We start from the raw sequence: 26,219 nt of genomic DNA, 5'->3' as shown, positions 1-26,219 counted from the left end.
GAGCCACACAGAGGTTCCCCAGGTTTCCTCTCTCTATTGAGGTTGGTATGTACCAAAAGATCTTTAAGGTTCTAATTTCTATGGTAAGCGGAGATCAGCTGGCAGTCTCCATGCGTCACAGTCCTCCCTCGTCGAGGGTAGGGCCAGACGGCTGGGTAGTGGATGGTCTTATATCTATCTATGAACATCCGGCCGACCCCCACCCTAATCAAGGGGTTCCTTGACCTCAGCGCACTAAAGAAGTTGCTGGTGACCTCTTCCACGTCCTCCGGGAAGGTGAAGATCCTGTGGAAGCGGTCAGCTGGGATTTAATCAGGCCTCTGTAGGTGTGCCTAGGGTGGTACCTTGTTTTATGGAGGAGTGCATGGCAGTATTCTTGAAATTTACTTTTGTAGTACATAGTAGTGTTTTTCTCTGGTCTGGTCATGTTTGTAAGCTAACCCTAACCCTTTGGTGGGTATCTTGGGCGGCTGTGGCTCAGCTAGAGTGGGTTGTCCCTCAATCAGAAGGTCGGGGGTTCGATCCCCAGCTCTTGTTTGTCAACATGTCGAAGTGTCCTTGGGCAAGACACTGAACCCCAACTTGCTCCTGAAGCTTCAGTGTGTGAATGTGTGTGAATTGTCTCCTCCAAAAAAAATTTGATTCCTCCTTGTATGAATGATGTGTGAATGGGTGAATGAGGATGTAGGATGTGATGTAAAAGTACTTTGAATAGTTGAAATGACTAGAAAGGCGCTATACAAATACAGACCACCATACAGACCATATCTTGGTGGAGACCGTTTCCTCCTAGTGGGCCAGGTAAATGTCCGCATAAGATGGTGTATACTTCCGGCCCATGGCACAGCTGGAGATAGTGCTGATTATTGAACATGCAATCATTTCTAGTGAGGGTGAAAAAACTGGTTTGAAGTCACTACTATGGGTCATTCAAGTTTAGAAATTTTAGTGTTGTTATTTGATAATACACATACACATACATGGCAAAAGTCTGCTTTATCTTGATCTCATTTATTAAATTTGGGCAAGTAATCAGATTTATGTACCGTACAAACCTTCCATAGAGAAATTCGATCTGTTTAACTTACAGAGGACAGTAACTTCAGTGACAAAAATGTCTGATTGATGTCTGAAAGTCTGATTAAACATGTAGACAGCACAAATATTTTACAGTATTTTCATTCATACTGCAGAAACAAAACCTACTGTTTGCAATATACACAACAGAGAGATCTCCAGTATCTCCTCACACCATTACCTGTACGAAGTAATATGCATGAAAAAGATAACTATCGATCAGCTAAAAATATATGTTCTTTAATCATTTCTAGTGAAAATCAGACAAACAATAGGCTTGACCATGAACAAAGCAGCTAATATAAAATATATAATTAGGATTAAAACCACAAAGGTGGTCATTATTTGTTGTCTTCTCTAAGAAATATAAGAATCAGCTTGATGGTGGTGCTATAATCAACAGCCAAAGCAAAGCAAATACTGAAATGCCAGCACACCCTGACTGTGAGTCTGATTGACATATTTGACATTGATCCAGCTCAAATTGCAAATTGCTCTACAAGAAAGCCCCTTGGACAATAATCTGTAAAACAGCATTACAAAATGTTTTAACTTCATCATTTCTAAATTTGGTATACAACCTTAAAGGACTGACATACACATACACACAATAATTAGGCAAGATTGGCCCAAATCAATGAAAAACTTTGTAGTGATCAGAAATCTAGGTACATACCTTCAGTTATTATTTTGGAATAAGCTTCCCAAAGCATTTTAAGCTTGATACATAGGGGTCGCCACAAATGCCAAAAATATATATTTCTAAACTCAGTGGACAGAATTTCACACACACGCACAAACTGAAATTGTGCTGTTTCACATTCAGTTATCACATCCATTTTGAGTATTCAGTTATTGATGCCTGGCCTGACCTGGCCTGGCCTAGCCTATCACATCAGAATCAGAATCAGAATTACTTTAATACAGCTCCAAAAGAATAAGAATAAACTTCAAACACGAAAGTAATAATAATGATAATAATGGTAATGGTAATAATGGTTCATAACTCAACTCAACAACTCAACTCACTTGATGATAATAATAATAATAATTCTTTAATTTTGAGAAAGTGTCATGTAACAGTAAGTATTATTTGTTGATAAAAATGTTGACATTAGCTGAACATGCACAGAAATAACATACCAATAGCGGCTCTTAACACTCACAACAACATAAAGGGCAAGACAGTTGTTTTGTTTGCCGTCTCTTGTGGTCATTTTGATTGTCTTTGTGGCCATCTTGAGTCTTTGGGGTTGTTTTGTATCTCTTTGTGGTCATTTTGCGTTGTTTTGTGGTCAGTCTCTTTGTGCCAGTCTTGAGTCTATTTGTACTTATTTTGTCCACTGTATGTCTCTACTTCTTCCTGTCTATTTTGCTCATCATGGCCTTGACATCAACAGGAGCAGCGGCAGCAGCAGCCTTGGCATTTTCCTCCTGCTCCTGCTGCCAGAGGATGATGGGATGGATGCCTGGGCTGCGGTTCTGAGCATTTTGCTCAAGCTGGGCCGGACTAGAGTGGAAACAGAAACATGATGAGATCAAGACAGTATTTTTCTTTGCTAAATGAAAGGGTGCTTAAAGTACTAAAGTTGCTTATCAGGAAGGGTTGAATAATTTTGAAACTGTGGTAGTAATTAAAAGTGCCATATTGTCTTGAATATGGAGAAACAACTTGTAATGTTAGTTGTGTTGAGCTATTTCAATTGTACTTTTTTGAGTTATTCATTGAATACAGCTGAAAGTTTGGAAATTTTACCAATGCACCTGATTTGCAATGGCGGTTGAATAATTTTGTGCAACTGTATGTCTCTTGAGATTTTTTATGCCTCCACACAAATGCAATACAGGTGAATGGAATTTGCAACCTTTCTTTCGAGAAACATTGCACATTACTCTGGATAATCCACAGAGCTCAAATGTTTCAGACTTATTCAGTATCTTTCTGGGCTACAAATTCCATTGACATGAACTTGATTATATTTGGGAGCACTGCCAAAAACATTTATATACTGTAGCTCTCCAGTTCCAGCTGCAACATTGTTGTTTAACCTGTAGGTAGTTTCCTAATCAAGCCTCCTGTCACAGGCACAATTATATGCAGATTTTGAGGATGTTTTTAACTTATATTTGGATGTCAAAAAGAACAAATGTTGTACAGCATGTAGTAATGTGCAGTGATCGCTAAATGTCATTTGCCATTCTCTATTGCATCAGCGGTGCATGTAGCATAGGCGCAACAGCTGGAGGTCCTTAAATAATTCAGCTTTATTGCTGAAAACACTTTTTACCTATGTTAAAAATACTCTCATAAGCACTGGAAAATTAAACATGGTTTGGTTTGAGAGCAGGAGACATGACAACTGCAGTCCACGGAGTCCTGCGACTATCACACCTGGTTCCACATTCTTACAAAGAGCTAACTTCATTTCAGCACTCCGCATCAAGCTAATAGGCACTTGAGGGGCAGGGTAATCGCAGCCAATGAGGTGGAGCAGGACAGCATAGGGGAATTTGCTCTGTGTTTAAATTCAAGACAAAATCTCAAAAATTGGACAACTGAATTATTTTCTGGGTCTATATGTATATAATTAAATGTAAATATTGTACATTTTTAATTAATTCTATTCAGTGTGTGGCATGATGGAGATACAACTTCCATTTCATTGTACAACCTTGCTTTGTATAATGACACAAGGTAAGGTATGGGTCAGATCCGTTCTGCCACCAACCTGAAGTTATGAGGCCCAGGGTTCAGTGCCTTCTTCTGGATGTCTTTGTAGACTGGTGATTTGAGGTAACGGAAGAAAGTGTCCTGCACCAGTGAAAGCACATGAGATTGCAGGTGACCTCAGCTTCACTACAGATAATGCATTTAATAGCAATCTGAAAATGTGTAAATTATTTGTATCACAAATCAAATCACAAATCATTGTTTTTTATCTAAACAGTAAGTCAGAGTAGAGTAGTCTCGGTAGATCTTCAAATGAACTATTCATCTTTTTTTTTTTGTGTTAATTAACAAATTAAAATATGACTAACAGGCATAGTTACCTCCAGGGTTAACTGGTCTTTTTTTACGTGTTAAACAATAAACTGACGTACCTTTTTCATGAGCAAAAAGACGTGTGTCTGGGCTGCTTCTAGTACGTAACGGTGAGGATGATCCAAGCCTTTTACTGTCAGACCCATTGTCCTGCCATCAATGTTGATCCAGCGGGGGGCACCAGGTGCCAGGAAGGTCCTGATCATGCACACACACTCAAGATTAATATTATACTGCATGACTGACATTTGAAGAGGGTTGAGGTTGAGGGATCCCATTTGATATTTTGGACATCATACCGGTCATTACAGTTATTTTTCTTTTTATATTGTGTGATGTGTCTCTGCTCTTTTCATTGAATTGAGGTGTGGCTTTATTAGAGAAAGGTGATGTCAACTACCAACTACCTTTTTCTGAATTTTTACATGCTTGTGTTATTCCCAGCTACTTAAAACCAACACATTATGATTAAGATATCATGCTTAGTGTATCATTCTGCCAGAAAAGTGGGAAATATACATCAATGCAACGTTTCTTTGAAAACATGTGGACTGAAAAAGCCCTTTGAGACTTTCTGTGACCACAGAATGTGAACTATGACAGCCCAACAAGTCCAGTCTTCAGCATCTCAGGACGAATCTCATCCACCCCTGGCACCTTGCCACCGAGGAGCTTCTTAACTACCTTGGAGACCTCTGCAAGGCATATAGGTGAGGCTTCCCCCGAGTCTTAAGATTCTGCCTTCTCCACAGAGGATGTGATCAGGTTCAGGAGTTCCCCAAAGTGCTCTTTCTACCACCCGCTCATCCATTAGGCTTTGCTTCAGCCTAGTTACTACTCAATAAAATCACCACTGTTTGCTGCCCTGGTTCTACAATGGTGGAACAAGCTCCCCACTGACATCATGACAGAAACTCTACACTGTAGATGTTCCATTGCAGACTGAAAACACATCTGTTCAGATATCACCTTGGCCTATGAAGTTAAAAAAAATGTTATCTCTTGTTTATAGATGTACTTGAAGCAGTTCAGCTTATTTGATTGTCATCATTGTCACGACAAGTTGTTGATAGTGCCATAAGTCTTATTCTTCAAAGTGTAGCTCATAACCCTAACTGAATACCACAGCATGTCATGTTCAGGAGGATTATGAGTTAAACGTGAGCAAAACACCTTTCCCTTATGTATGATTAAAGAATGACGAATGAATGGACAAGATGACCAGGACCATTCTGCAGTATGTTAAAGCAAACTGTGAAAGAGTACAATCACCATATTGTATGTTTAGTATATAGATAGATACATTTTATATAAAAAGGTTCAAAAGTATATGTTCACAAAACAAACTAAATTTGTACATGTGAGACCTATTGATAGTATCTGACAATGGGTACCACACACATATAGACTCGCACACAAATAAACAGTCAATTACAGACAATCACAGACAATTTAATTCTCCTACTTGAAGATGGTCTCAGCTTTTGTTGACATGGAAGCTGCAGAGCCCAACTTCAGTTCTTCAGCTGCTTCCCAGAAAGCCAAGTTCTCCCCTGGGACGGACACACACACACACACGTATGAAATTATTTATTACATATCTTGAACTCTTGAATACTTGTTTCAATTGTCAGTTACAGCATCCTATGGTCTGTTGTTTCTGTCTAGCAGATCATAACCATGTAAAGCAGACCATTGCTATGGGGGCCATTCTGCAAAACAAATCCCTTCCTGCATCACCCTGTCGGATCCTTTTGCAATAATGACCAGCTTGCTGTACATTATCCCTTACTTATTGCATGGTTTTGTTGAATATTCGATTGTGATTGGTTATTTCTGTAGAGCAGACCATTGCCATGTATAACAGACTGTTGCTATGGATGCCGTTCTGATAGTGGTAGCAAGAAAATCTATTTGAGGAGGCTGTGTAGGATATTATACAGCGAGCAGTAGTAATTGTTACAAAACAAACGGCTTCAGAATGATTCAATACCCTGCCGCTTCACGTCAGGGTCCTGCATCACCCTGTTGGGGGTTCATTTTGCTACAATGAGCAGCGTTCTGTACATAATCTGTACATAATCAAGGAGCCACCTACTGGGAAACTTTAACAACCCCCCTCAAGCAACACTTCATTCTGAAGTGTTGCTCTTATCTGATGTTTTGGATGGTGGATGCCATATCAAACAGATTGTCCCAAGTGCTTCACTTATTGTCTTGGGAAACACTTATTTGTGCGTTCAAATACATATGTATTTACATGTCATATATATTTTGCAAGTATGGACTGAAAAAAATCTAAAATATCTCATCTCAGTGACATGGAAGGAGCAACAATATCACAATTTAGACTATGCATTGCTAACCCAATACTTCCCATAGCCCCACTATGAGAAAGGTTGAAAAAAGCATTTAAAGAAGATACAGACAAGGGTACTACTACCCAAAATAAGTTATGTTAGTTACTCAAATGTGGCAACATACCGCTGAACTCCTTCTTGAGGAAGATCTTGAAGTCGTCTCTGCCTCTCAGGTCACTCAGCAGCTCGAACAAGCTAAAAGACCAGCGCTCTACTCGCATTTTAGTGGGGACATCAACTCTGGACAACAAATACAGGCTGAGTCACTCACTGGAACTCTCACTGCTCAGCTTTACAAAATATCCACATTACACCTTTACAGACATGCAAACAGTTTGATTACAGCTATATGAGTAATTTATTATGCAGATCCATCTGTATGGAGTTGTGTTTGTGCGATAAAAATTCAAACAACAAATTTGTTTTTTATCATACATATGAAATAAAAACCTCATAAATGTTTAATAAATACGCCAGTAAATGGAAATTGAATTAATGTTGTTTCCTTTTTTCTTTTCTGTTTCCAGGGTAAAGTATGAACTTCAACACTAGATACATTTAAACTTCACCATTCATATGATTATGATGCTACTGTGTCTCAGATAAAGACCATTCTTTCCATAAATCCTGTCTGTCCTCTTTACTTCTCCCTACAAAAGAGAACGTGTGGGAGTTGATTATCCCATCATAGTATTTGACGTTCTGAAAACCTTTTTTCTGTTAAGTTTGAAAGATCAGCATGTTATGAAGCCACTGAAAGGTGGCTGGTAGGATTTTTATTCTGAACTATGTTTGTTACACCTTGGTCTTTTTGCATTTCTCTTGATTCATGAGAACAGTTTGTGTTTTAGGCCAGTCCTTGAGAAAGTTAGAAATACTACAGAAAGGAGGATTAAAGATGATGTGACATTTTACATAATTTATTTATTGCTCATTAGTCCTCTTGAACGCAGAGATTTGACAGAATACAGCCACTGCTAGGAGCACAAATAGTTACGGTTGTGTGGCTATATATAGTCTATTTGAGGATTTTCAGTCAGGTTTTAGAGCACACCATAGCACAGCACTGGTGAAGGTTACAAACAACCTCCATATGGCATCAGACAGAGGACTCTCTGTGCTTGTCTTGTTAGATCTGAGTGCTGCATTTGATTCCACTGACCATCACATCCTACTACAGAGACTGGAACACTTCATTGGCATAAAAGGAACCACATTAAGCTGGTTTAAATTGTATTTATCAGATCAATTTCAGTTTGTACATGTTAACAATGAGTCCATCCACACTAAAGTTAGACATGGAGTTCCAATGGAGGTAAATAATAAAAAGGTAAATAACCTTATATATGCTTCCTCTAGGTAATATTATCAGGAAACACTATACTATACTACTACTACACTATACATTATACTATACCAAAGCCAGATGAATCCTGAATAATTAGTTGACTAAACTCCCAAGACTGCCTTAAGGACATGAAGTCCTGGATGACCCGCAATATTCTGCTGCTAAACTCAGACAAAACTGAAGTTATTGTGCTTGGCCCTAAACACCTTAGAGACATATTTTCAGTTTCAGGAGTTATCTTTGATCAGAATTTGTCCTTTAATTCCCACATAAAACATATTTCCAGCACTGCCTTTCTTATCTGCTTAATAATGCTAAAATCTGGGCCATCCTGTCTATGAATGATACAGAAAAACTAGTCTATGCATTTGTCACTTCCAGGTTGGACTATTGCAACTCCTTATTATCAGGCTGCCCCAATAAGTCCTTCTTTCTTTCTCTTTATTTATATAGCGGCAATTCATAACACTGTTATCTCAAGACGCTTTACATAAGCAGGTAAGAGAGAAAACCAAGAGAATCCCCACATGAGCAAGCATCAGATATTATATTAGGCAACAGTGGCACGGAAAAACTCCACTTTAATGGGAAGAAACCTCGAACAGAACCAGGCTCAGAGGTGGGCGGCTTTCTGTCGGGGTCCGTGTTGGGTGGAGGTTAGACAGACAGAGAGAGAGAGAGAGAGAGAGAGAGAGAAAACAAACAGCAACCAATATACTAGCAGCAACTATAGCACTGACATTAGGAATGTGACTAAGAAATTAGCAATATGGTAGCATTGAAATGCATGACGAATAACAGGACTAATATCAGTAAAAAGCGACAGAAAGGCTCCGGGGAAGATACCAAGTTAGTAGCAGACATTAAAGAGACATGAGGCATAGGGATGGAGCGGAGGAGGAGCCCAGTGCATCATGGGGAGTCTCCTGGCAGTCTAAGTCTATAGCAGTATAAATAGGGGCTGCTCCAGGGCCTGAGCCAGCCCTAAGCTATATGCTTTATCAAAAAGGATGGTTTTTATCCTTATCTTAAATGTAGAGAGGGTGTCTGCCCCCTGAACTCAAACTGGAAGGAGAGGAGCCTGATTTCCATTTTTTGCATTTCCACAAGTCCTCAAAAGTAGTGTAGTAAATGGTCTGTATTTGTATAGCACCTTTCTAGTCATTTCAACTACTCAAAGCACTTTTACATGACATCCTCATTCACACATCATTCATACAGAACGGAGTATGGAGGAGACTATTCTTTCACACTCATTCACACAAACACCAGCAAGTTGGGGTTCAGTGTCTTGCCCAAGGACACTTCGACATGGAGCTGGGGATCGAACCCCCGACCTTCTGATTGAGGGTCATCTCTCAGTTTACTCTGGTTCTCATGGTTGCGGTTCTCTGGCTTCCATGAATCACTGCTGCAAATCATCGGCCGCCGACACATTTTAATAATATTAGTCATGTTATCATTATTCATATATTAACTATTGTCAGGTATTTCACTGTTACCACATTGCTCATTATTAATCATAGTCCCATTGTCAGTACTATAGTTTCTGTTATTATTTTGGTTGACCCCTCTCTCTCTCTGTCCAACCCCCACCCAACATGGACCCCGACAGAAAGCCGCCCACCTCCGAGCCTGGGTCTGTTCAAGGTTTCCTCCCATTGATGCTTCCTCATGTGGACTTGCATTCTTGAATCCTTAATTTTGAATTCCTGAATTGTTGGGATTGTGGCTACAATTGTGATCACTACCATGATGCTATGGTGATGGCTACAGCAGCTGTAATGTGGCTACTCTTTTGTGCAGCTAGGGATTCAAATCTGGCCCCAGCCCTTTCTTGCATGCTATCTGTCTGACTGTCAAATAGATAAAAAAAATATCAAAAGAAACTTCTTCCTACTTTGTGCTGCAAAGCAATTTAACCATATCATCATCATTCATCTTTCACCCCAAATCCAAAATAGAAGTTCGCAATAGTGTAGTCAGTGTACAGATCTGAAGAGGCTTATAATGTCCCACTGCTATACCAATGTCTCACCATCAATAGCCCTTTTTCCATCAGGAACTTTTTTCATTTACCCGGGATTTTGAAAAACCGAAATTACCCTGGGAAAAAACTTTCCCTCAACCCCAAACTTTCCCCCGGAAAAGTACCTAGTAGCGAGGAGGAACTTTTCAGATTACTCGGAATTCTTGAGGGGCGGGGCTGTGTGCTGAAGAACGCTGATTGGTGGAACACACTTGCAGCGTTCCTCACTTCCGTGTTTAAGCCAGTGTGGCTGCAAACTTGTTAAATTAATTTCTACAAGCTTTACTTCGTTTGTGTTTTGATCATTTGGAAAATGGAGCAAAAGAAGAGAAGCTACGAGAAGTGGACGGACGATGAGGTCCAGGCTCTTTTGAGTGTATTTGCAGAGGAAGAAATTCAGCGGGACTTCGAGTCGGCGACTTGAAACGATCGAGTCAATGGAAGAATAGCCGATAAACTGGCGGAGCTAAACGTAGGGCACACACCGAAACAAATTCGCACAAAGTTGAAGAAACTTGTGCAAGATTTTATACATCATCAGCCTGATTTGAATAAATGTTCCGGAACTTTGAGGTGCAGTGGAAACGCAAACCACACAGATTACTAGGATTTCTTTTACCCAGGTAAATAAATTCCTGGTAATAAAAGTTCCTGGAAATGTTGGTGGAAAAGGGGCTAATGTGATAATTTATAGATTGATACCTTAAAGTACTATGATAATGAAACCAGACAGACAGCAGGTCTCACCTTCTCGTGTTGAGAGTCCAGTATGCGTCATTGTCTGTTTGCCAGGGATTGCTAGGTAGACAGGGAGCCAGGAATGGGTCGTGGTTTTTGTAGGTTGTGATGTACTTGACCAGTCTACAGAAACAGAACTATTATCAGACCAGTGGAACTTTTCTACATTAGTGTTTCCAAACAAATTCAGCCAATGTTGTCACTGATCACTATATACTGATCATGAACAGACCCTGCTCTAGTTATTAGAGATATTTTATCATATACAATTATCAGTAAGGAGATAGAGATCTCATACTCACAAGATGCATTGCATAATTACAGGATGATCTTAACAACACGTAAATGCTCCAAATTCTTTGAAATCCCTAGAGGGTTCCCAAAAAGCTATTGACAGAGCAACTTACGCTCCAAGGGACACGCTGGATTTGACCTTTGACCTCATGATGGCTTGTTGATAGAACATGTTCTAGGATGAAAGAGGAACACAAAAATCTTTTTCTATAAACTTGTAATTGTAATTTCTTATTAGAAGTTTTATGAATCACAGGATATCAAACTATATCCATTCAAATCTGTAGACAGACGTTTGCATGAGAAAATGTCCTGCTTACAACAATCAACAATGAGTTTGGAGAAATTTGGGGGATTTACGTGTCCTATTATCAAATTCAATAGTATCTCTCAGTGTATGTATTTTTATTTTTCATTACTAATTACCAAGACTTACCATTCGCCTGTACTGGTCAAAGGTGATTTTCTGAGAAACAAGAGGAAAAAAATGTTTGCTTCAACTTGTGTTACACTTAAAGAAAGCTAGTGTGATAGCTACTACTCTAGACACAGACAGAGAGAGAGAACCAAAAAAAATAGTCCCTCCAGGATAGAGCATACTTGATCTTTTGTAAGCATATTCCACTATGACCAATTTATTATGGCATTATCATGGGAATTAGACAAAATTCCAATCCCTTGAAGATAATGCAATGTCTTGTTCATCTTAGATTAATTATCACAATTGCCACATCATTATTTCCTGAAGAGACCATTTAAAGATAGCATGGGACACAAGTGAAGTTAACACACAAGAACAACAAGCTGTACAAATACTTTACACTATTCTATTTTTATAAAGCTTTACTCTCTAATCTTCATCAGTATACAGAGGCCTGTTTGAAAAGAGAAAAAGACAGAACAAGGAAAAGTGTAATGAATGAAAAATGTTCTCTTTACAGGAGAATTAGATATTGTATGGCTGTGAAATTACTGATAAAATCCAAGACATCATGAGAACCCCATCAGTGCAATGTAGTGTCGAACTTGATTGTGTATAGGTTAACTTAAATTAAACTGGCAAAACTTGTTCATTCTGCACGACCCCTGAGGAAATGAACAAGTGACAGCTGCTGCTTAGTAATAGACTCTCAGGCATTAAGCTGTGCAACACCAAGCACACCCCTTGAGCCGACATACAAGTCTTCCATGATTACAAACCCCCTAATCCTACAAGCCAAAGACCAAGTGAGCCAGACGTCAGAGTCAGGTTGTTGAAACTGTCTGAATCTAGGCAGCTAATCAACTGCCAGGATGAGTTGCCAATTCACACAATTTTTGTTCTTTCAAATAGCATGGGGCAAGGACTGTACGTAAAAGAACTGGTCTTCTCAACACTAATGGGGGCCATCCCTATAAAGGTGAAGGTATAAAGGTTCTGTTATTGTTATTCCTTAGTTACTTGATTTTGGTGTGGTAAAAAGTGGATGAATCTCTGTGAATTGAAAGTTAAAGACAGAAAAGGAAAACAAAGGAGAGGAAAGACAGGAGTGATAGAGTGAACGAGAGTTGTGTAAGTTTGTCTCTAAGTGGATATGAGATCAGTCCAGCTGTACTACTCTTTATGTTAAGCTCCAGTAAGTTTCTTAGACCAGCTGGCCTCAATCTCTCCACTGTGTGTATGTTTCTGTGTGTGTATAAACTGACCTGTTACCTCATCTGCAGTGGGATCAATAAGACGCTCTGGACCACAGTCCATAGCACTGTGAGTACGACGCTGGACACACACAGGACAAGTTCATAATAAATAGTATATAGTATGATAAGGATAAAGTACAATGCATAATAAGTACATTATTTCTGCGACTACTGAAGATGTCGCTAATATGCATTTCAGAGAGAGAGGCACACAGAGTCACGCACTGACCGGTGGCTTGTTCACCATCCAGTAAGCCCTCTCCTGGCAGTCAAACACCACACGATCCGGCTTCTTTCTCTCCTTACCAGCCCTGACACACACACACACACACACACACACACATAAAGATACACAAACAGACACACAAACAGAATGGAAAGTAAGGCGTGTTGAGATTAATTTATTGGCAAATTTTAAAACCTCAACACAAAATCATTGTGTTAACAATGGATTGGTCAGTTGAACTAATTATATTGGTCTCCATAGCTGTCAAAAATATCTAACTTCTTAAATAATCTGACCTGTGTGCCAACCTTTGATATTTGAAAGATTTAAGAACCCATCTGGGGCTGGATATTGAAGCTCAATACCATCATACTGTGCAGAGAATCTAAGACTGTCAAGAACTGAAAGATGGCATCAGATGTCTGGTCAGATTCATAATCTTGTTGTAGAATATTTGACTTTTGTAACTGTAAAATAAAGGTAAAATGCCCCCCCAAAAAATTTACTTAGGAAAAAAAGAAAGCACAGAGGTTCAATACCAAGGTATCATAGTTTTGCCTACTTGTATTGCTCGGTGGCCTGCATCACGATAAAGTCCCACTTGTGATTCAGCCATTCATGGAGGTGGTTGTAATGTACCTGTTTAAAACATAAATACAGTGACAGTATAAAGCAGTAAACTGTAAAATCTCACCTCATCTGTTATGTAGAACGAAACAGATGTTACAGTCAAAAGAAAGGCATCATAAACTATTGTGGTTAATTGCATTGTATTAAATATTAGTGCCAGGCAACGATTAATCTCGATTAATCGCATGATTTTCTGCGATTAATCGCATTGTTATGCACAAAATTCAATAATGAATTCAAGAGTAGTGTACTTTATTTTTTTTAAGTACTGCTATATGAACAAAAGTGCAATAACATTTGGTTTGCAAACACTTTAAACAAATAAGGTGCCTTTTAACAGCAGTATTCCCTTTACACAGTAGCAGTTCAAATATTTCTTGTAAATCTCAACTTAAAACGAAAACGGAAGCCACAAGCAACCACGATATATAGTCCTCTGACCATATATCAATAAGCGCCTGCACCTCCTCACTACTCCACCTCTATCCGCGAGACATTTTCCAACTTTTTCTTTGTTTACTCTGCTTCTTCGGATTCGCGCTGTTGGCTTTGTTTTTTTGGCACTGCGCTCTACGTTACTTCCTCTCTTTGGTTCGTTGGATAGCCCGTATGCATTTCCCACTGTAAGCGAACCGCACCGGGGTTCACTTGCAAGCAAACCAAGACCCACGTTTTCAGGCGGACCAGAGTTCACTTGTTTGGTCCGCACCAGAGTTCGGATGAGCTTTCACACTTGCCCAAACAAAGCTCTGGTCCGTTTAAAGCGGCCCAAACAGCTCTGGTGTGAAAGCGACCTAAGGCCCACCCCAAATGCTCTCATTGGTTGAGACATGTGATGACGCTCAGCCCAAGCCAATACTGATCAACATCCCACCCAACTTGTGACCCATGGTTTGTCTGTATGTGTATTCAGAGCCAGTGAGCAACGGACTTTCAAAATAATAATAAAAACAACTGCGTTAATGCGCGATAAAATTAATTAATGAATTAACGTGTTAACGTGATAATAACGTGTTAACTTGCCCAGCCCAATTAAATATAAAGCTGAAGTAGCTGCAGTCATTGCAACACATCGATTCTGGAGCACTATAGGTACTACTTGAAGCCTTTCCCATATAAAGTGAAAGCAGCACATTTGTTACATCATTTTAATTCTACACAAACCTGTTCATAGGGTTCTAGTATGCCTTTCTTGCGGATGTTCCTCTTTGCCAAGTAAATTGCTATGGACAGAGGAAAACAAAATCATTACTAGTCACCCTTGTTATATAGTTTTGCAAACAGTTGTACATGTTTAGCCTGAGTGCAGACATATGGAGACACAACTAGTCTAGATCTGTCAAGTACCCTTCCTACAACTCCACAGCTGCCATACTTACATGTTTTATCTTCTATCTAAAAAGCTCACTTGTAGGCAGTTGAGCTGAAGGAGGGAATAGTGCCTATCATTGATACTCATCCAGTTTTCACTGTCTTAATCAATGCCCATCCTGAATCGCATGCTGTACTCACCATAGTCACAGTCCTCTGCAACCCATTTCTGTGTAGGCCAGAAGTATGGGGTCTGAAAAGGTTTACATCGGAAATACAGTATTAGTGATTCAGTGTGTAGAGTGTCTATAGATCTATTTGAACTATATATCTATTATAATATAATAGTGGTAGTATCAAAGTAACACCTGATAAAATGTTCCATACACACTGCATTTGCACTAGAGCTTTGCTACCTGACCTGCACAGGTTTTAGCTGCTAGTTTGGGCCATTGACAAAGTGACAAAACTGGGTTTTGTCACTTTATGCCCTGACCCAATGCTTTCTTACACTTTTGTTTGGGGTCCTGGACACCCTGGGCCAACTTTAACAGCTAAAAATTGTAAAACCTGGCCTGTACACAGAAGCTTGCCAATGTTAGCTACATGTACCTCCAGTACAGTAGAACCATGATTCTGTAAGTAATGAAATGAAGCAAAAAGTGTCATATTTGAAACTGTAGCATACAGTCAATTTCCTCTGAGGAAAACACTGTATAGGATTCCTTAACTTTCAGTGTGTCATGGCAGGGAGATGTCTGTGTTTAAAGGGTTTTTAAAGTAGTGAATGTGATTGCTCATAGTTGTGAAAGCCTCTGGCATGCCTCTGATACATCATAGATGGGCTATGATGTATCATTTGTATTCTTTCCAATCAGAAGTCCAGCACAGGTGTGCTTGGCAAGCCTGAGCACGAAATGAAATACATATAACTCCTCCTAGTTCACTGTCTTCTTAATAGCTCATGATGGCATCAGTGGCAACATGTGCAGGAAGTGGTGATTAGGGCATGTTTGTTGTTGTTCTTTTAACAAAATCAGCCAGTCTATCTTAAGTGAGAGAAAATCCTCTCTAAACCCTGTTTCCCTGTGATGTTGAAGTACATTGATTTCAAATATAGCCAGTAAAGAAGGCACAATGATTAAGTTGTACCTGGAAGCGGTATAGGCTGGTGTCATTGCACATGACCAGCTTCTTGTGGTTCTGCAGGGGGTAGATGTAGCCGAAGGCCACTAACATGGTGCCAAAGGCCTGAGCTTCTGAAACACAAATGAGAAGAAATGAATGGATTAGACTGTAAATAATGTGGATATGTCTTTTAAAAATAGCTTACATTTCATGTTTTAGTATTGACTCGATTAATCAATTCCATTAAATTCAATAAATGAAATGCAGTATGGCTCATCATTTGAAGTTAATTAATTTAATGGAATTAAATGAATTAACTTCAAATGATGAGCCATACTGCGTGGTGGCACATCCTTGTAGCTGTTGTGGTTAGTTATACAGTATATTAACAGTTTTTTTCGTGTGTCTTTTCTCACGTTTTTCAACCAATGATATTGACTACAGGTTCGAAGAAAGTTATATATGCACAATGGAAGTACTCCTTGTGTTGCAAAAGACTGAACAAGGAGCCAAACACCCCCTCCCAGTTGGGCTGAACAATCTATACCATGGGTGTGGAGCTGGTACTAAGCTTAAGACTAATCTAGCAGGTAGGAGAGGGCGATACAAGTCAGCTTTTCCATTGATTATCATGGGAAAAGTTAACAAGTAAATGTAACATGTGACAAGCTAGAGGCACTTGTGAAGAACCTGCAAGCATACTGTGAGTGCAGTGTCATGCGTTTTACGGAGAGCTAGCTGAATGATAGCATCCTGTGTGGCTTTACACGGCTTCAAGGCAGTACCAGCCGACAGAGGCGTTAGAGGAAGTGGAAAGAACAAAGGTGGGCGACTAATTTTGTTTCTGAACAACAGATGGCACAACCCTGGTCACATCACTGTAAAGGAGAAGATCTGCTGTCAGGATGTTGAACTGTTGGCAGTTGGTCTCAGACTGTCTCAGCTGTTTACATTCAAACACAAGCCGGGCCTGGAGCAGCGTGTGACGTCATCCACAACACTGTTGAGATTTTAATCATGTCAGCCTCATCTCCCATCTGACTGGCTTTACTCAGTATGTTGTCACACAAGGGAACAGAACACTTTATCTGCTTTATGCAAATGCAAAAGAGGCACTGCTTGGCTCTTGCACCACTTGGCAGATCAGATCACTACCCGCACATTCAGAAAGTGGACACCAAAGGCCAGTGAATCTCTTCGGGCCTGCTTTGAGTGCACAGGTTGGACATACTGCTGGGGACACAGCAAATAACAATAACTAGGACACTGACAGAATGGTTGATTGCACTACAGACAACATTAACTTCTGTAGAGACACGGTTATACCAGCAAGGTATGTATGCTGTTTTCCCAATAATAAATCCTGAATCACCAGTGACATTAAGACACTCCTCAACCAGAAAATGAGGCCTTTAGGGATGGAAGCAAAGAGATTTGCAAGCAAGTGCTTGTCTACAAAAGGAAAGCAGAGAGAAAGCTGCAGCACAACAACACCAGAGAGATGTTGAGGGGTATGAGGACGATCATTGGCCACAAGTGCCCTGCCCTGCCCATGATGGCACAGCCTCACCCATCCCCTCTTCCACCACTTCAGCAGTGTGCCCCCCAGTAGTGTGCACACTTAGAGATAAGCCAGAAAAGATGGGGGTGGATCCCTCCTTCTCTTCCTGGATCACGGATTACCTGACAGGGCACCCACATTTTGCCAGGCTCTGGAAATGTATCCCTAGGATGGTGGCGAGCAGCATAGGGGCTGTTTTGTGCTGCAGTCTGCTGGGGAGGTAATATGACAGCTGAGGCTGGATACGCTGATTAATAAGGCTGGCTCACTGCTCGGTAGGAGTCTGGATTCACTGGGGATGGTGGTGGAGAGACACACAAATGCAAGCTGCAGGCCATGAACAATGTCAGTCACCCTTTTCACCACACCCTGGTAGGACAGAGGAGCTGCCGAAGTGGATGGCTCCTCTCGCTGCAGCTGAGGACTGAGTGGTACAGAGGGATCCTTTGTCCCCAGAGAGGCTGTGGCTCAGAGGTAGAGTGGGTTGTCCCTCTATTGGAAGGTCGGTTGTTCGATCCCCGGCTATGAGTCAGCATGTCGAAGTGTCCTTGGGCAAGACACTGAGCCCCAACTTGCTCCTGAAGCATGGCTTCCGTGTGTGAAAGAATAGTCTCCTCCAACTTAGATTCCTCCTAATGTGTGAATAGGTGAATGAGGATGTGATGTAAAAGTGCTTTGAGTAGTTGAAATGACTAGAGAGGCGCTTTCTTTCTTTCTCCCCAGGCACCTGTCCCCCTGTATGCAATAGTGCTTTATCTACTTCAGTTTTTTTTATTTAACAATGTGCAACTGTGCTCATCTATCTGTCTGTCTGTCTAGTACCAGTCCTGACCTTTACAGCATTTTACCTTCTGGGGTGGTCTTTATCTTATTGGCAATCCATGCAATGATGTCCTTACCTGTGTGGGAAGAAAGGTAAGAGTTGAAACACTGCACAAACTACACGCACACATATAAAGAAATGGGGGGGGGAGAGTGCGTGCGTTTCAGGAGCGCCGGACGGGGGGGCGCGCGCGTCTCAACAGCGGCGGACGGACGGGGGGCGCCACTCGGGGATGCAAATTATTACCGGCTTGCAGCAGCGCCCCTCCAGCAGCCGGCGCTCTAGGCGACCGCCTATATGGCCTATGCCTAGAGCCGGCCCTGTACCTGACAGTGGGCAAGAGGCGGGGTACAACCCTGACAGGTCACCAGTCAATCACAGAGCTGATGCACAGAGACAGACAATCATTCACACTTATAATCACACCTACAGGCAATTTAGAGTCACCAATTAAACTACCTGCATATCTTTGAACTGTGGGAGGAAGCCCTGAAGACCTAATGATGCATTAGGGGAAAAGTCAGCTCTGAGGATTTATTGTCTGGGCTCTCTAAACCAAAATTTATGGCAATTGATCAAATAGTTGTTGAAATATTTCATTCTGGGCAGAAGTGGTTGACTGGCCCAACTGACAATGTGTGATGTAAAAATGTGTAAGCAGTGTGCCACCTTAAAAATGAAATGTTATTGTTCCATGACAAGATGCTGTTGTAGAGCTTGGTTCACTGCAACAGTACTTTGTAGCTACAAAGTAGCTACTCTTAAGCATAATTTGGGCATGTGGATGACAATGCTGACTCTGATGACATGAGCTTGACCTCAAAAAGTGGACTGCTGCACTCAAAGGACACTACAATATTGCAATAGGTGCAAGATGGTGAATACAAATGGTGATTACAGTGATAATTTCTTTGACAATCTCGAAAGATTTGAGGGTTTAAAATGATACATTTGATAGATAAGGCACTAGAAAAACTGTGATTATTAAAAGTAATTATTACTTGTGAAAAGTTTACCAGCAATATTATTCAATTTTGTTGCTCAAGTTAAGTAAGTAATGGTTAATAATAACCTAAGACTTTCACACTCTTTGGTCTTACCTTTTCACCTTCTTAGTTTTTCACTAGCTATCATCTATGTCAAGTGGTCACTGTGACATCACATCGGCAATTAATTGTAGGGATGATGTAGGAACACAATAACAGGCAGCATCAGCCAGGAGAGATGACAACAAAATGAGTAACTGGATCACAATTGTTCTTGCTGAATCAAACTGCTTGGCATCTGCTCCACCTAATCACTACAAGCAACAAACCTACAAAACAACATTCGTGGCCAGCTACACTGACACCAAGTCGCTGTTGAAGTGTTGTTCAAGCACTCATTGACATTAATTTACAATTATCTTCAATAGCTAAAAAAGACAATTTAGTAGCAATGGAAGCTAACATTAGCTAGCATACATAATACTACCACAATTTGTCGTACATTACATGTACATTACATACTCCTGCAATACCTACCACCCTCTGCCAACCTGCATTTTTTTTGTATTCATTAGTGAAAACACTGTGGTTAAATAGCACAGAGAACTGAGAACACAGAGAACAGCAATAGTGAAACGAAAACGTATAATTGGTTGGTGTTAAATTGCATCATTGGAGCACTGAAAGACTTGTATGATGTGACTTCATCGCTTTCAGTGTGAACACAGCATTACCACAGGAAGAGGTGCTTAAACTCAGAGCACCTTAGCTCACTGAGTTTTAAAGACAGTTTCAGCCTATGTGGCCAGTCTGACCTTTCCCTTGCTGGTCTTAGATCGGATTAAAAAGCCACTTTGGCTACTAAGGCACTGTCCAGATCTCATCCAATTATAGACCGCCTTATTTAGCCTTTGTTAGCAGCTTAGACAGCAAGATGGCTCATCAGTGTCTTCACTCAGTCCGTGTTTTAATTAGTGCAATGACGAAGTGCTGTCATTGGGATATTTAAGTTCACAAACAACTAACTTTACACAATTCAAGGCTTTATAAGTAATTACTGTTACTGTAATTACACAAAATAAATAAAACCTGATCATAAATAATCAATAAATACCATAATCAATAAATAAAGGCATGCCGTCATTAAAAAACAAAAAAATTTGCAAAAGAACAAGAGTTGATAATAATTCTCTGTGTGTTAACCACACACGCAGATTAATTTGATTAATTGTTAATATAAGATTATTAATTTGTGGATCTTTTAAGATACACGTCCTGATTTTGTTATAGTACCTTATAAATCTGATGGCATGCAGATTGCATTTATCTTAAAATATACTCTCACTTTGGAAAATATGACTATATTAACTTTTGAACAATATGAACAATTCAATACTTTGACACCACTACTCAGGCTTTGTGAATGTGTGTTTCTCTGTCTCACCGGCAACAACATGTGGGATTGTAGTGACAACGAGTTTCTGCTCTGAGCCCTCGACCCCACCTTTGGGGTCCTGCATTTCCACCACAATGGCCTCCAGCTGAAAGCAGAGGGACAGCAATCAGGATTCATTTACATGAACCAAATACAAAGGACATTCAAACATACTGTAATTACAATATATCAGTACATCAGTCACATCAGATGTCCATGTACCATTTAGGAAAAGAGAGGCATCAGCTTGGAGATAAACGACAGATTTTCATTCTTCCAGAGGAAGGAGTTATGAACTTGTAGACACCTCACTGTAGTGTAGCAGTCGAAATTAGTGAAAGCTAGAGATGGTCTAATGTCTTTTATTGTGAATGCAGGTCTTAAAACCAACTTGCAGTTTTGCAAGTCCAACTTAGACCACCGTAGAGCAACATAAAACCAACATAAGAGCTAAATAGAAAATAAAACACAAAAATGTCACATTAGCTTGCTTCACAATTACCACAGTATTTCTTTTAAACCATGAGGTTGAGAGCATACAATTACCGTACCTTGTTGCCACTTTCAACTGGAGCTAAACTCCTTATTACTCCTCCGTTTCTCTTTACTTCTTTATCACTTGTTTCTCTCCCTGTGCTCCTTTCAGTTCGTTACGTGCGTTCAGTTACATTTCAAAATAAAACTTCCTTCATCACAGGAAATAGGAACATAAAACACAAGAAGTACATTTCAAAATAAAACTGCACATATTTAACCACAATAAATTTGGGTTTACACTCCCACCAAATTATTAAGTGTTTTACCTATGTTAACTTAAAACACAAATAATTTCTTAACATGAAATAACCTTTTATAGAACACAGGTACATTTGCACCTTTAGTTTTTACATTCTGCAGTGGAGTGGTGGAGGCGTCATTGACTCTACCAGGAGAAAGTGAGAGTGTAGACATAAGAACAGTTCTTACAGTCCTTATCTGTCGTTCCTATACTCCACCTGCATGACTTGCATGGAAAACAAAATTGGTACCCTGATCACACTTAATTTGTCTGACTGAGCCTCTTAATGCAATAAAGCAGCGTAGACCATTAATCAACGAAAGCATCAGTTGACAGATCCTCTAACATCTCAACATGAATGGCACAAGAATAAAAGCATGTAAAGAACAGGTGTGTGTTGTATGTTCTGATGCTGGTATACTGTTTAGAATGGCACTGTTGTTTGATACAAACTTGTGGAATCTCAGACCACCTTTAGCACACATTTCACATGCCTCTTGTGCCAGCTGTATGCCCTTTTCCACCATCTCTGCGCTGGCAACACCATCATCCACATAAAAGTCTCTGGCAATGAACTGTGCACCTAATGGATATGCAAGGCTGTTCTCTTGGGCCAGATGTTTTAATCCATAGTTTGCACATCCTGGGGAAGACACTGCACCAAAGAGACGTACTGTCATCCGGTACTCTTGTGGTTGTGCACTTTAGTCTTCATTTTTCCACCATAAGAAGCAGAGGTAGTTACGACCACCCTCTTGGACTTTAAACTGATAAAACATTTTTTCTATGTCACACATCAGAACTATTGGATGCTGTCGGTAGTGTACAAGGACACCAGTTAGATTGTTTATCATGTCTGGTCCAGACAGAGGTGCTCATTGAGACTGGTTCCTTGATGCTTAGCTGAACAGTCAAAAACGACACAGTTTTTCTGGTTTCTTTGGATGATAAATGCCGTGATGTGGTATGTACCATTTCTCACCAGGAACTCCTTCATCCTGAACTTCCTCTACGTGTCACCTCTTTCGATGATGTCACTCATGTATCTGACATAATCTTCCTTGTATCTTTCATCTCTGGAAAATTTCTTTTTCTGGTGGTTTAGTCTGGTTAAGCTGTCTGTTATCAGGCACGTATGGCCTTCCCTTAAAGAGCAGTGGCATCTCATAATGTCCTTGTTCATTTTTCTTTATGCCTGCTTTAAGTCTGTCGAGGAAGATGAGATCCTCTTGAGAAACAGTTTTGTCATTTCCACTTACTTCTTTGAAGTCACTTTCTAATGCCCAAATTGCATCCATGGGGGTTACTGAAGGGACCTCTTTTACAGTTTTTCTTTGTATGGGTTTGCAACAGATGACACCCACACTGGAAGAATCATTGAAGCAGAGTGTCCTTTCTCTGGCAACTTTAAGTGACATAACAGGAGCTTCCAATGTGTTGTTTTGTGTTGCACTTTCCATACTCACATGCCTTTCTCCTTTCACATATTTGATGTAGTTCTCATCATGAAGACTGGTCGAGTGCCTTTTCATGCAAATGTCACAGATGAGGCGGTGTTGACAATCCCTGGCACTGTGGCTTGCTTTAAACAGCCATAACACAATTTATTGTCTTTATCATATGTCCTTCTACTTTTCAGCAACCTTTACATGAGGCCTGGGCACTTCTGAAGCTGATGTGTGTTTTGGCACAACATGCACAGAGATCCCATATATGCTCTGGTTGATGTGTGCTGGACACTGTGTGCAGCCTTTGTCCTGAAGACACTTGCCTTATTCCTTTTAATATCCTTTAGGTTCTCTTTGTCGCTGTGTACCTCAGAAGAATGAAGAGCATGGATGGAAGTGACAGGGTTGCATGCAAAATCCTTAAAGCTAGGGAAATCTTTACCTTCCATCAGGGCCTTTGTCACCTGGCGGTTCCATCTGGCGGCTTCACAATCGTTTAATATTTCCAGGCCCTTTACATGAGGCATCGCTAACAGACAAGTATTTGTGAAGTCTGCAAAGTTTCTTAGTCCTTCAACATCTTTCGACAGAATTTTTGGCCAGCTTGATTGCTTTCCTGTAAAGGCTCTTTGAATAACAAATGCCTGGCCGTATCGTTGATTGAGTAGAGCAACATAAAACCAACATAAGAGCTAAGTAGAAAATAAAACACAAAAATGTCACATTAGCTTGCTTCACAATTACCACAGTACTTCTTTTAAACCATGAGGTTGAGAGCATACAATTACCGTACCTAGTTGCCACTTTCAACTGGAGCTAAACTCCTTATTACTCCTTACTGCTTTATCACTTGTTTCTCTCTCCGTGGACCTTACCGTCATTACCGTGTGTTGTTTAACTTTCAGTTCGTTACGTACGTTCAGTGACATTTCAAAATAAAACTTCCTTTATCACAGGAAATGGGAACATAAAAAACAAGAAGTACATTTCAAAATAAAACTGCACATATTTAACCACAATAAATTTGGGTCCTTTACACTCACCAGTGTTTCCCCTACCATTATATTAGGGGGGCGGACCCCCAACGGCACCCACAGTTTATTCTTCTATATAGCGTCAGATCACAACAGAAGTCATTTAAGGTTACCTTGCCTATGGATGAGTCCCCCCCCCCCCTGTAACCTTTCCAGGATGCATCCAGTGACTCCAAGATGGCCGGATTTCGCGAAGGCGACTCTCATTCACACAGAGGCTACTCTCTCATTCCCTGAAGGGGACCAACACAGTAGCACTTGGTTTGTGATTATACCCCATATCCAGGCAGAAGTCTGACATTTTTCAGCTGTCTTGGTTGACATGCCTCTTTAAGTGTTACATGGAGGTCGGAGGCAGTGCCTGTGAACGCCATGTACTTTGTGGACTTGGAGATGGCTTACAACTGGTGCTTTGGGGGTGCTTTAAGTTATAAATGTTACTGATAAAGATCAGTTCTATGTGTGATCATAAAGGAGTAGAGGAGCAGAATTGCTGAAGCTCAACCTTGACAAGATCAAGCTGCTCCTCCTTCCAGGGAAGGCACCTTCTGTTCATGACCCCTCCATTACCATTGAGGACTCAGTGGTCTCTCTGGCTTGGACTGCAAAGAACCTGGGTTAGAGACATTGGATGACCAGCTGGCCTTCACTGCCTACATCACTGCAACAAGCAACTCCTGCAGATTCCTGCTCCTCAATACCAGGAGGATACATCATTTCCTCACCTAGGGGGTTCTGGTCCAAGCTCTTGTCATCGCGTGCCTAAACTATTGCAACTCCCTTCTGGCTGGTCTGCTTACATGCGCCATCTGACCTCTGCAGTTTGTCCAGAACACAGCAGCCTGAGTGTCTTCAATCTAGCCAAGTTCTCCCACATTACTCTATTCTTCAGCAAACTGCACTGGCTACCGGTGGTCGTTTCAATCCAATTTGAGTCAGTGGTACTTGCCAACTGTGCAAGTGCACTCTTCCATATCATCTCATCTCACTCATCTTCCATTACCAACTGAAAACTCATCTGTTCAGACTGCACATGGCTCATGAAAATAAATCCATAAACAATACTGACCATAGTCATACATGTGGACTATATACATTGCATATATATTCAAATGCACAGGGAGTGGACAAAATATTATTAATACTTGTATATACAATGTACAACACCTCACAGGGTGCATTTCATCATCAATTAGCAGTGCTTTCTGTTTGTCCGCATCCTTTCATATCATAAACAAATTGATTCTGTTCTGTCTTTTGCTTCAGTGTATCAGTGAGTTTGAAATGAACACTTCATCTGAGGTGCATATCAGGTGAGGTCAGATTATGCTGCTGAAGTATATATAGACTGCAGTGACGGCTCACAGCAGAGCAGCAGAGCTAATTGGCTTTAAGGCTGAATTAGAAATGATCTTTAACAAGCCCCTGCTCTTCTGGTGGCAAACAAACCATGTGCTACCAAGTGTAAATCTTTTACAAATAAGCATGTACTTAATGAGATATCTTGTGTACCTAGCAAAATAAAAAAATAAGCCTATTTTTGAAAATACTAAGGAGCAGAAATTTATAGCTATGCATGTGTTCTATTTTTTAATGCAATGAAAACAAATGTATATAATTCAGACATATTAAATTTACCTTAACTTTAGAATAACTTAAACAATAGATATAGCTGTAATGTCTGCCTCGCTGAGTAAATAAGGATAAGATATTACGAATGAAATATCAGAGTTGAAGAACTAAATAAAAGCAATAATGATAACAATAATAACAAAAAGAACAATAATTATGTTATCCACCCACCTTTTTTAAGCAGTGCATTCGGGGCCGGAAATGTTGTCCCTGGTTTGGACGGGCTGTTCTAATTGTCATAATTGCAGACGGATAGATAGATAGATAGATAGATAGATAGATAGATAGATAGATAGATAGATAGATAGATAGAATGATAGATAGATAGATAGATAGATAGATAGATAGATAGATAGATAGATAGATAGATAGATAAAATCCTGGTGTGAGTTATAGTTGAAGTTTAGTTGCTGAAAGACAAGTGTGTGCATGCAGTGGACTTAAACACAGTCCACCTGTGTGGGGATTGAAAGACAGGGTGGGAAGGGTGGATTTATCACCAATCAGCTGTAGGAAGCCTCTTCCGTCATTCCCCAGTCCCAGAAAAAATCCTGTCTGGAAGGTTCTTAAATTGACTTATGTGAAGAGAGAGTCATGATAGATTCAGTTTACAAGCACTTCAGCTGGAGTATGTCACAATCACAAAAGACTCACTTCACCA

General features: G+C 40.3%; 1 protein-coding gene across 1 annotated transcript; it reads right to left on the bottom strand.

Moving 5' to 3' along the window:
• Positions 1–1,820: 1,820 nt before the first annotated feature.
• Positions 1,821–25,798, bottom strand: rgs9a (regulator of G protein signaling 9a). The gene is made up of 17 exons (XM_070856101.1): positions 25,730–25,798; positions 20,676–20,772; positions 18,271–18,321; positions 15,886–15,992; positions 14,935–14,986; positions 14,587–14,645; positions 13,355–13,431; positions 12,796–12,877; positions 12,583–12,645; positions 11,326–11,355; positions 11,003–11,064; positions 10,605–10,718; positions 6,605–6,720; positions 5,586–5,673; positions 4,180–4,318; positions 3,807–3,889; positions 1,821–2,587 (listed from the first exon to the last, which is right to left on the bottom strand). The coding sequence occupies exons 1-17, from the start codon at positions 25,796–25,798 to the stop codon at positions 2,431–2,433; spliced, it is 1,446 nt and encodes a 481-aa protein (XP_070712202.1). The 3' UTR covers positions 1,821–2,430.
• Positions 25,799–26,219: the final 421 nt, after the last annotated feature.

The sequence above is a fragment of the Pempheris klunzingeri genome, unplaced genomic scaffold (genome assembly GCF_042242105.1).
Source record: "Pempheris klunzingeri isolate RE-2024b unplaced genomic scaffold, fPemKlu1.hap1 Scaffold_54, whole genome shotgun sequence".
Taxonomy (NCBI): domain Eukaryota; kingdom Metazoa; phylum Chordata; class Actinopteri; order Acropomatiformes; family Pempheridae; genus Pempheris; species Pempheris klunzingeri.
This window is presented reverse-complemented; position numbering and strand designations above follow the sequence as displayed.